Source organism: Periplaneta americana, chromosome 5 (genome assembly GCF_040183065.1).
Source record: "Periplaneta americana isolate PAMFEO1 chromosome 5, P.americana_PAMFEO1_priV1, whole genome shotgun sequence".
NCBI classification, from domain to species: Eukaryota; Metazoa; Arthropoda; class Insecta; order Blattodea; family Blattidae; genus Periplaneta; species Periplaneta americana.
Genome location: NC_091121.1, coordinates 124930225 through 124942366, shown reverse-complemented (window position 1 = coordinate 124942366; position 12142 = coordinate 124930225). Strand labels below are relative to the sequence as shown.

Genomic DNA, 12142 nt, shown 5'->3' with positions numbered 1-12142 from the left:
CCACTACACAAGAATAACATTCATCATTGGAATAGACAGTTAAAAGAGACTGGAAGCCTGGAGTAAAAGTGTACTGGAAGACCATCAACAAATTATGATACAGTAGAAGCCATCTGAAGAGCATTTTGTTCAGAGTCCACAGAAATCAGTTCGTAAATGTGTTCGACAATTATAACTTCCAAAAACAACAGTTCATAGAGTATACTCATACCTTTTATGATAATCATCTGGATGAAGTGAATGTAACAACTGAAGTTTATAAAGAGTCAAATGAAGACGTTTCTTTAAAGCTTGTTCTTCATTATTTTGTTCACTCATATATGCATGATAATTGAAATTATCAAATTTCATAACTCTTATTGAAATGACTATAGACGTAATGTATACATGCACACAAATGTGAATCAATGTATCCATGGTACAAAAATACTGTTGTAAAAATGGCCACAAAGTAATTTAATAAAAATGCACTCCTGCATAAGCACGAAGATGGCTATAACGCAAAACCCAAAAGGAGAAGAGTTCGAGCTGGCACTGTAAATCAATTTCGGTATAGCTCAGTTGGTAAGAGCACCCAGCACACCAAGCTGGAAGGTCCTGGGTTCGTTTGATCTCCTATCTTGGAACAAATTTTTCTCCAATTATCTTATGCCTCTTACGCACTTTATTTTTCTTCTTCCTATTATCACCTCTTCCATGTTCTGAAAACAGTTCTTCACTAATTCCTCCAATCAAATGTTGAACACGGTAGGTGATGAAGGTCAACTTGTCATATTCTTCTCCCTGTTTCAAGGGCATCCTTGTCTCATACCCTTCTCCCTGTTTCACTCCCCTCTGACATTTCTTCTCCTATCCTGTCTTTGACTCGTTGTTTCATATAAATATTACTTCATAGCCTCCTATCTTTCCAATCCACATCCAATTTTTTTTTCAGGCTCTCCATAACTTTATTCCAATCTACTCTGTCAAAACCATTCACAGGTCCACAATTACTTCACACACTTCCTTATTTTTCTCTAGGAATCTTTTGCCAATTGCTTGCAGCAGTCCAATTGCATCTCTCGTACCTTTTCTCTTCCTGAAGTCAAATTGTTCTTCTTCCAACTGTCCTTCCATCTCAGAATATAAATGTTGATTCAGTATTTACAAGAGAATCTTCGCCAAGTGCAATACCAGGTTATTGTGATTATTAAATTGTATTTTTGTATTATGTGCCAGATATGTGAAGCTAGAAGCTTTATGGTCTGTATACGAAATCCAAATACAACATGTAATATCCATTGAGGTAGAATGTACTAACAAAAATGTTATATACAGCAATAATTTGGTAAGTTCCTTTCATATGGTGCCTTGTTTGTGTTATTATTTATTTTGAATAAACTTTATTTATTCAGCTTCCTCCAAGAGAAGGCTGCCTAAAAGACACAGCTTACCATAAAATTGTGTGTTTTTTTTAATAAATGTTAGGTAAACAATTATAATGGAAAAAGAGAAAACAATGGACAAGGAAAAGAAATAATACAATTATAAATAACTGAAAACGATTAAACAAATCATTATTTCAGAAGAAACATAGAATCTTCCTAATATCTGTTTGTTATCAGGTGATCGCAATCATCTATTCACCACTGGTTACAGGACCAAATTTAATACTGCATGTCGTTTCAGTGATTCATCATCATCATCATCATCATCATCATCATCATCATCATTATTATTATTATTATTATTATTATTATTATTATTATTATTATTATTATTATAGATTAGAGAAAAATTCTTCATTCAAGATTGTTTATGTTTATTTTTATTTTATCATTATTGTTACTTTTATTTTTATTTAAAAGCATCCAGTGATTAACATTAAAATTTAATTTACTTATTTTAATTTTTTTATTATTATTGTAAATTACTTGTACTCAAAAATTTAATTACATTGTATTAATTCAGATCCAGTTAATGTAGAGTTTGTTGTTTGGTTATTCTTATATGAAGCATACTCAACAAAATCACATTAATTTCAGTTTCATTCGTTTGTGTTGTTTTTGAGCTTTTCTGTATCATGTATTTTGCAGTTATCTATTCATCTTGTCATTATTGTTTATTTGTATTTGTCTCTAATTTTAATAATTATTTGTACTAGCAACAGGCATCTATAATGAACACCGATCAAAATACCCCTCATTTCTCGTGAAAAACAACAACTGAATACATTAAGAAGATTGATTGATTAATAATTATTTGTATGCACTGTTTTTGTAATTCTTTGTTCACAGTAAATCTTGTGCTAACTTTTATCTTGTGCTGAACTGTCATTGACCCCAAGCTGTTGTACAGCACAATAAATATTAGTAAATAAATTATTATTATTATTATTATTATTATTATTATTATTATTATTATTATTATTTGCTCAGTTCTGACATTTGCTCTGCAGCAGACAATGCAAACTACTGCACAACATGACAACATTACTGCTTTAATATTTCTGAAATTAAGTGCACCATACATTTTTTGCCTTTCATTGGAATTGTAAATATTTTTAATACAAAAACAAATAAAGCTAGTGTTTCACAGATTTCTATTTTCTTCCTATAAGGTGGAAAGCTTCAAATACTTGGGGTGTACTGTAAGTAATAACATGAGCTTTTGCCAATAAGTCAAAAGGAGGATAGCAATGGCAAAGGAAGCTTTTAATATACAAAGGAGCATCTTCTACGGACTTCTGGAAAAGAACTAATGAAAAGACTAGTGAAATGCTTTGTGTGGAGTGTGGCATTGTATGGGGGCAGAAACATAGACATCATGACGAAGTGAAGAGAAATGCCTAGAAGCGTATGAAATGTGGATCTGTAGTATAAGAATGGAGTTTGTGAAATGGACAGACAGAATACGAAAAAAGGCTGTGTTAGAAAGAGTGGGTGAAGGAAGAATAATGCTGAAACTGATCAGGAAGAGAAAAATAAATTGGCTGCGTCACAAACTAAGAGGTCACTGCTTACTAAAGGATGCACTGGAAGGAATGGTTAACAGAAGAAAAATTCCACCCAAAGAAGAAATCAATGGTAGACTATATTAACATATACATGGGTCATATGTGGAGACTGAGAGGAAGGCGGAAAATAGGAAAGATTGGAGAATGCTGGGTTTGCAGTGAAAGACATTCCCTTGGGCAGAACACTATGAGTAAATGAATGAACCTATCAAATTCTTGTCAAAAAAAAAAAAATTCAAATTCTTGAAGAATTCATTAACTTATCAAACCCTGGCATAACATTTTCACTAAATAATCAAATAATCCAATCACTGTCAGAGAACCATTATGTTTGCTGAAAGTTCACTCCTAGGAGAAATTTTGAACACAATAGCTTTCTCTTTTCATATCTGTGGTATCTCCTGCATTCAAACAATATTTTCTTGTTATTGTAATATTTACGCAATTATTCATATTTATATAGTTAATAAACTGGACATGACTGTTTGGCAGCGCATCTCTTCAGAATTGGAATTTACACATCATCAAAATGTGTTATCTGCAGAGAAGAGAATTCAACTGTGAAATTGCAGCACATACTAAACTGAAAAACTATCAACATTTCAGAGAAAAGTGTTAATAACATCACAGACGTGTACTGGCACTATAGAAAACAAATGGAGAATATGTTATGTTATAAACACTTGATTGGTTGGTTGATTGATTGATGTGCCATCAGAACCTTAAGCAATCAGTGATATACTAGGAAGCAAGAAGGTGAATGTAAAGGTACGGTCACACATTCCTACTTTTGCAGCGCAACTTTTGTACTGCAGCTGCAAAAGTTGCATGTCGTGTTCACATGTAAGCCAAAAGTAGCACACTGCGCAACCCGAGTGCTGCAAAAGTTGCAACTGGAGGTTGCGAGTCTGTTCACACACAAAGCGCTACTTTTGCAGCCGCAGTCATGCTGCAGGTTTCCATCTCCGTGTTGACTTCTCAATATACATTTTGTGGTTATGTTCTCCTTATTAAGAAACTCATGCGAAAGCTTCTTTATCTATTATTTGGTTTTCTGTCGTATCTAGTATTCAGAAATTGACATTATTTTTACTATAAAGCTTTTAAAAACGCCTATATACTCAAATGATAACCAACAGTATATTCACGTAATCAATGTTGGCAACCCTCCTGTTTGGAAGTACGCTGCAGAAAATTTAAAAAATGAATTATATCGTCAGCAATTATGCTCAGTGTTATGTATTTAATAACTGTTACAAATAATTTATTTTCATCACATTTAACATTAAAATATATCCAAACAATAAAAGTATCATTGGCACATTTGGGTGGTAACACTGGTTGCAACCGCAACAAAAGTTTCAACAAAACCAATATCAAAAATGCTGCGGCAGCAACCCTGAGAACTCTGTTCACACGTCGCTATTTTTAAGCTGCGGGCAGCAGGTTCGGCAGCCGCTACTTTTTGGGTTGCACCATTGTTCACACGTCACAGTACAAGAGTTGCGCAGTTTTTTGTACTGCAGCGCTGCAAAAGTAACAACGTGTGACCGTACCTTAAGCCCTCCAAGGAACTATGCATTAAAAAAAAATTACCTGCATCAGAAATATATCTGCCTGGTCCATAACAAGCAACTCAACTGAGGCAAGAAAGTCGAAATCTCGTCCTTCTTCTCCTTCTGCACCAACAATAACTCGCAGTCCAAGAGGAGAAGCTACAATAATATCAGCAGAGTAAAAATCTGCATACAGCTGTCAAAAAAAGAATTAAGTCAAGTATAATGAAATGTATATCTAATCAAGTTTTGCAAATAATGAAAATGTATTTGCATGCTTATTACAAGCTCATGAAAAGCTAATAAAAATTAGAATAAGAGGTTACTGTTTCTGGAACAGATTAAAATCACAACATCATGCCCTCTGATTAAATAAACGAGTATTTCAAGAAACTTGTTAAAATAAAGGTAAATTTTTATGTAGAATATGTCTTTCCTCACACCAGGGTCTCTGGTGAAACAAAATAATGGCAGAATTTAAAATTCTTACTGTAGCAAGACTATGAGCCACAGCCAAATGCTAATGTTACTAGTAGTTAAGCCATTAACCAGTGAAACCATCCCAATAACGCCACCTCTCCTCACTCTAGGGCATGAGGGCACCAAAGTTGTATATAAGTCGTGCTGAGCAGATTCTCTCAGTAATATCTTGGCATTAAGACAAATGCCACGAGACTTGACCAAGTATGACGTTATTGGCTGTGTCATGTGTGTGGGAGAGACTGAGAAAAATCTGTTTGTCTGAAGATTTTATCTCCCCCTCAAATAATTTTAACTATTCAGTCGTAGGAAGGATAATAATTTTAACTCTATTTCTCATTGACATATAATGCATAAACAACGAATTGTATACGAAAATAAAAGTTATTTCTTAGAAGAGTGGTTAGGTAACATGGACATCCACAAGCAATGACAAGCGACTTGTATGGTGAGGGGGGAAAAAAATATATAATGCATAATACTGCGTCATCCAATTATTATCTTCTGACCACAACTGCGGCAGGAACTGTCTTAGCCGATAAGGCAACACCTATGGTTAACTGTTTTTGACCTGACTCTCACGCGACACAGTTAATGTTGTTTGAACAGTGCAAGCAACTACACATGTACAGTCTGTTAAGAATAAATGGCAAATAATAGGCCTAATTATTCAATTCCACATCAGACGTTTATTTAGAATTCATATGTCAATACAGAATCCACCCGTAGTGCCAGGAGATTATTTCAAGAGAAATTCCCAGGTGATCAAGTTCCAAGTCGTGATACGATACATAAATTAGTTAATAAATTTCGGAAAACAGGAAGTGTTCAAGACGAAAAACAAAGAAGGTGACGTACAGTGCTCACAGAACAAACTACTGATGACAATGGACAATGCCTGAAAAATTCCCCTAAGAAATCTTCTAAGCAAATGCCACAAATGTGTGGAAAATGGAGACAGACATGACATGGGTGAGTACATAGCTTTTTAAAGTGCATTAGAATTTATTAGATAGTCACTCTACAAGGGTTGTTTGAAAAGTTCATAGCCTGCCATAGAAATTAAGCTAGGATTATTCTGAAACAATCTTCATTACTCAACATAATCTCTCCTGAGATTTTCACACTTGATCCACCAGTCCTGCAATGCTTCTACACCATGTTTGTACACAGATTTCTCGAGGTCTGCAAAAATGCCTTCTGCTGCTGCAATAATCCCTTCATTTGACGAAAATTTCTTCCCAGCCAAGTGGGTTTTGAGCTTTGGGAAAAGAAAGATGTCTGAGATTGCGAGATCTGGTGAGTAGAGGAGTGCGACAATAATTCGAACCATAGTTTGTGTAGTTTAGCAACCATGATTGCAGACGTATGAGCAGGTGCATTGTTGTTATGAAAAACCGCTTTCTTCTTGGCCATACCTAGCCTCTTCTCGCGAATTTTCACTTTCAGTTGCTGCATAATATTCTCCGATTACTGTTCTCCTTTTTTCTAGACACTCAATCATGATTATCCCTTTAGAATTCTAGAACACGGATGCCATGACCTTCTCAGCCAATTTGAACAGCTTTTGCTTTCTTGGAGGTGGAAAATCCCTGTGATTCCATTGTTTCGACTGCTGTTCTGTCTGTGGTATGCAAAAGTCCAGTGGTCGGCATTTGACTCCGAGTCAACCCCTTAACACACAAGCAGGATGGAGGGGTAAGATATGATCTCCCTCCCCTTAGCCATCACTTGTTAATTTAAAGTTAAGCAGTTTGTGTATGTTCACTGTCCATCTCTGCACACTGAAAACTTGCAATAGTGAAGGTGTTCTCCATCTTCTCCTCTTATACCTCCCTCATCCTACCTTCTCCTCAGCTGTTTTTTGCAGGTTGTATTTTATATAACATAATCCTTGCTGACAACTGCAGTACTGGATCCAAGTTTCATCAGTGGTTACAAAGAACCTAAAAAAATTGGGCGTATTTTTCTCAAATCGAGCCAGACAATCTCTCGAAATTTGTCATTGGATGTGCTTTTGTTCTAGTATTAATAAACGTGGAACTCACCTTGCGGAGACTTTGACATGCCCAAAATATTATTACAAAATAAGATGTGGCACACCCATTCAGTTGATATATGCATAACTCCTCTAATTTCCCGCACTTTCAATTGATGGTCATTCAACACCATATCGTGGAATTTTTACTACGATTTCTTCACTTGTTGCTGTTACTGGACGTCCACTGCAGAGGTCGTCTTTTACACTCTTTCGACCATATTTAAATAGTGTCACCTATTTTTTCGCAGTCGAAAACACTGGAGTGAATTCCCCCAGTGTAGCATCCATGTCTAATTTAATTTCTGGACTCATTCCTTATTTTACGAAATATTTAATGCCAACAAGAAACTCAATATTTTTCCATTCTTGTCAATCTGTTTAGAGCATTAACTTCAAAATTAAACTACACAAAATGTAGTCAACAGAAAATTATGATTTTTCGTGCTTGAACTAATGTAAAATGGCTGTTACCAATGGTGGCATTGTTGACCAGAGTTCGTGGATATCCAGAATACTGCAATCCTTTGCACCAGCAAATGCCGACAAATTGGCCATTGTTATTCCAGCACGCACTATGCAGTACACAGTCATATAGGGAATGAATGTAATGTAAGTTCGAAAAAATACCGTGCTGTTGTGTTCCGAACTGTTCACAGAGAACTGAAAAAGGTGTCCATTCGTTTTCTGTCACAAGGTGAAAGAAAAAAGAAAGAAGTGGATTATAAATATGAAAAGGAAAAATCCATTACCTAAGCAAGCATACATTAATTGTGAGATTTGTTTCTTGGTTATGAAGGAAAAAATAACTATTACAATCTGAAGCCTGTTATTGTAAATAATTTATCCCATACTTTAATTGCACCTGCTTGATTTGTTTTTAAACATAGACCTATTCATTTTCATAAGGTGACCAGATTCACATTGATAAAAAAAGAAGACATAAAGTTTAAAAAATATACTTAGATTTAGGTTAGGCCTATATTATACTTTAAATTATGTTAATATCTATTTTATTACTATACAAAATATTAGTACACATTTAGGCTTATATCATATTAAAAGTGTGTTAATATCTATTTTTATTACAAAACAATTATGAAAAAACTTAATAATAAAGATTTTACACTTAGCTAAATATGAAAGTCATGGAAACTTTAATAAAATTATGAAAGAGAACAGAAATTATCTATTTAGATTTACATTTGCACTGTGATTTACTAGCTATATCTGAGCAACGATTATAACAAGGAGGAGCAAAGGGAGTTATGATCATTGGCAAAGAGTATATTCCATCAATGCTGCTGCCAACTACAGGCAAATTATTAGAAAAGGCGTCAAAGCAGATAATTTCAAAGTATCAGGCATACATGTTACAAAAATGAGGGCATTTCTTGATTTTTTTTTTAAATCCACCCAGGCCCCGGACAAAAGTCTGAAAAGGAGGACATGTCTGGACAAAAGAGGACGTCTGGTCACCCTACATTTACAGAAACATTTTATCGAAAATTAGTTTGAAAACAAACGATGGGCTGCAGATCTTGTTTTCTTTGTCCACAGACTTACACATAAACGTAGAAAATTGCCAGCTATCCTAAATATGTGAGTTAGTAAGATCAATATATCTTTGTTTTCTTACTTCCACAAATTAATCTAATAAAGCGAAAACAGGGTTGCCAAATCACAACAGTCACAGAGGTATTAATTTTGTATAACAACTACAATGAAAAATGATTACTGATTAACTTTATAACTTCTTTACTGTGTTAATATTAGAAAAATTATCTGACTGAATAGTTACAATGTGGTATTCATCATTGTCCGAAGCCTAGTGAGGTCATGCATTATCTTCTGGTTTCCTGTTGTGGTGGGGTGTGTTTATGATTGTGTTGAAAAAGAGTGTGTTTTTTTTTTTAAATTCAGTTGGGTGTTCAGGATGTGAATTTCAAAACACACACCCTTTTTCAAAATACCCCTCATTTCTCACGAAAAACAAAAACTGAATAGACTACAGTGGATTATAGTGGACTTTATGTTGTCAGCAAACAGCTGGATACATTAAGAAGACTGATTGATTGATTGATGTCAAGGAGAATCAGGTATATGTTCTTTTTAAGTAAGCAATACTGACCAAGATTTATTATTACTGTTTTTTTAAATGTCTTTAGAATTTTGATTTGAAATTGGTTTGTATGAACAATTTGGCACTGTGATAAGATATCTTTTTCAAGGGTACTTGTAATATTTTAGTTCCTTTCTTAGCCAAACAATCTGCAATTTCATTGCCCATAATACCACAATGGACAGGGATCCATTGGAGATACAGGTATTTATTTTGTTTTGCCAGTATTTGTATGGATGATTGAATTTCTGCAATTTTGGAATTTGTAAGAATATTGATTCAAGCTATGGCTTGAATTGCAGAAATTGAGTCGCTAAATATAACAGCATTTTTTAACATATTAATTTGATAAATAATTGTGTTAATGCCCTGTTGATTGCTGCAATTTCTCCATCAAAGTGAGTAGAAGGACTCTCTGTAGACAAATAAGCTGAAGCTTCTTATTTCATGCAATATATAAACTATTAAAGCTACGTGCATGATATTTGGTACACACATTCTTTAAGCTATCAGAAAATCTTCTCTGGAATAAAAATTTAATACCACTAAAATTCATTTCTTAAAATAATTGAATTGTCCCATGCAGAAACGGCTTCAGTCACAAATTTTGGGAAAAAAAAAAGAGATATTGATGGAAATCATATCTTTATCTGCCTGTGCAGAAAGGTATTCAGTCCAATGCTTGGAAAGATAGAAACTGAAGCATCAGGCTCAGAGTTCTATGCAGAAAGGAATATTGTATACAGAATGTTTTCTTTAGTTTTCTCAAAACTAGGTCTAATGGACTGCATGGGGCGATTCAATTTTAAAGAAAGTGCCTCTAAAAATAACTTCTCACAAAGAAAGGGACCCATCTGCCTAACAAATCATTCAGATCCAGATAACAGTACAGCACAAGAATTTAACTAACATGAAAATGGTAGGCCTACTTATTTTGAAACTGACATTATTAACTATAGAAATATCATGAACAATTTGAATTTATGTTTAAAATGCCTGATATTTATATATACTGTATATATATATATATATATATATATATATATATATATATATATATATAAAATGAATTACTGTATCCTGATATATATATATATTTTTTTTTTTCAACATTTGGGCCAAAAAATGTTTTTTCTACAACTAATCTCGGATTTAAGTTGTTGCAGCAATGATATTCCTACATAAAACAAATTAAAATTATGCATGAATTAGGAAGAAATGTCAAATTTCACCATCTTCTCCCTTTAATACCAATATTTCTGAATTTAATCCTAATTGTTATTTGCCAGAATTCCATAATATAGTTGTTAAAGTTCTGCATTCATTCTTCAAAACAAGATTGTATTGTTTGGCTTGATTGGAAAATACAAAGAAAGGCCGTAGAAATCCTATTAAATGTGGAAGCCAAAGCATGGACACCAAGGAATGCAGTTGGAAATGTTTATATTTATTTTTTTATTTGCAACATTGTTGTTTTGATTTGTCAGTTATAATTTATTAAGTTTATGTTACTGTAATACCTATAATTGTGTTAAGTAGAAAGGACTGTACAGTAAAACTCCGATAAGATGTTGTTCATGGGACCGGGTGTAAACCGCGTACTAACTGGGACCATGTATTAGGCGGGTATACTAATTTTGACTTATGTACAGTATCTATTACCATTTTTCTTTATTGAAATACATGATTCATGAAAGGTAATATAGTATTACTCCATTGTGTAATTACTGTACTGTACGTCAAAGACATTTACAATATGTACTTACTTACTTACTTACAAATGGCTTTTAAGGAACCCGAAGGTTCATTGCCGCCCTCACATAACCCCACCATCGGTCCCTATCCTGTGCAAGATTAATCCAGTCTCTATCATCATATCCCACCTCCCTCAAATCCATTTTAATATTATCCTCCCATCTACATCTCGGCCTCCCCAAAGGTCTTTTTCCCTCCGGTCTCCCAACTAACACTCTATATGCATTTCTGGATTCGCCCATACGTGCTACATGCCCTGCCCATCTCAAACGTCTGGATTTAATGTTCCTAATTATGTCAGGTGATGAGTACAATGCGTGCAGTTCTGCATTCTGTAACTTTCTCCATTCTCCTGTAACTTCATCCCTCTTAGCCCCAAATATTTTCCTAAGTACCTTATTCTCAAACACCCTTAATCTATGTTCCTCTCTCAGAGTGAGAGTCCAAGTTTCACAACCATACAGAACAACCGGTAATATAACTGTTTTATAAATTCTAACTTCCAGATTTTTTGACAGCAGACTGGATGATAAAAGCTTCTCAATCGAATAATAACACACATTTCCCATATTTATTCTGCGTTTAATTTCCTCCCGAGTGTCATTTATATATGTTACTGTTGCTCCAAGATATTTGAATTTTTCCACCTCTTCGAAGGATAAATCTCCAATTTTTATATTTCCATTTCGTACAATATTCTGATCACGAGACATAATCATATACTTTGTCTTTTCGGGATTTACTTCCAAACCGATGGCTTTACTTGCTTGAAGTAAAATTTCCGTGTTTTCCCCAATCGTTTGTGGATTTTCTCCTAACATATTCACATCATCCGCATAGACAAGAAGCTGATGTAACCCGTTCAATTCCAAACCCTCTCTGTTATCCTGAACTTTCCTAATGGCATATTCTAAAGCGAAGTTAAAAAGTAAAGGTGATAGTGCATCTCCTTGCTTTAGCCCGCAGTGAATTGGAAAAGCATCAGATAGAAACTGACCTATACGGACTCTGCTGTATGTTTCACTGAGACACATTTTAATTAACTGAACTAGTTTCTTGGGAATACCAAATTCAATAAGAATATCATATAATACATCCCTCTTAACCGAGTCATATGCCTTTTTGAAATCTATGAATAACTGATGTACTGTACCCTTATACTCCTATTTTTTCTCCATTATCTGTCGAATACAAAA

At 34.2% G+C, this 12142-nt stretch overlaps 1 protein-coding gene across 2 annotated transcripts in view; it reads right to left on the bottom strand.

Moving 5' to 3' along the window:
* LOC138700153 (U3 small nucleolar RNA-associated protein 25 homolog) overlaps positions 1–12142 on the bottom strand; it is a 73672-nt gene that overhangs the window by 41124 nt on the left and 20406 nt on the right. For both annotated transcript variants that reach the window (XM_069826538.1, XM_069826537.1), the window contains exon 3: positions 4592–4747. In XM_069826538.1, the coding sequence (XP_069682639.1) occupies positions 4592–4747 (156 nt within the window). The remainder of the gene's footprint in view (positions 1–4591; positions 4748–12142) is intronic.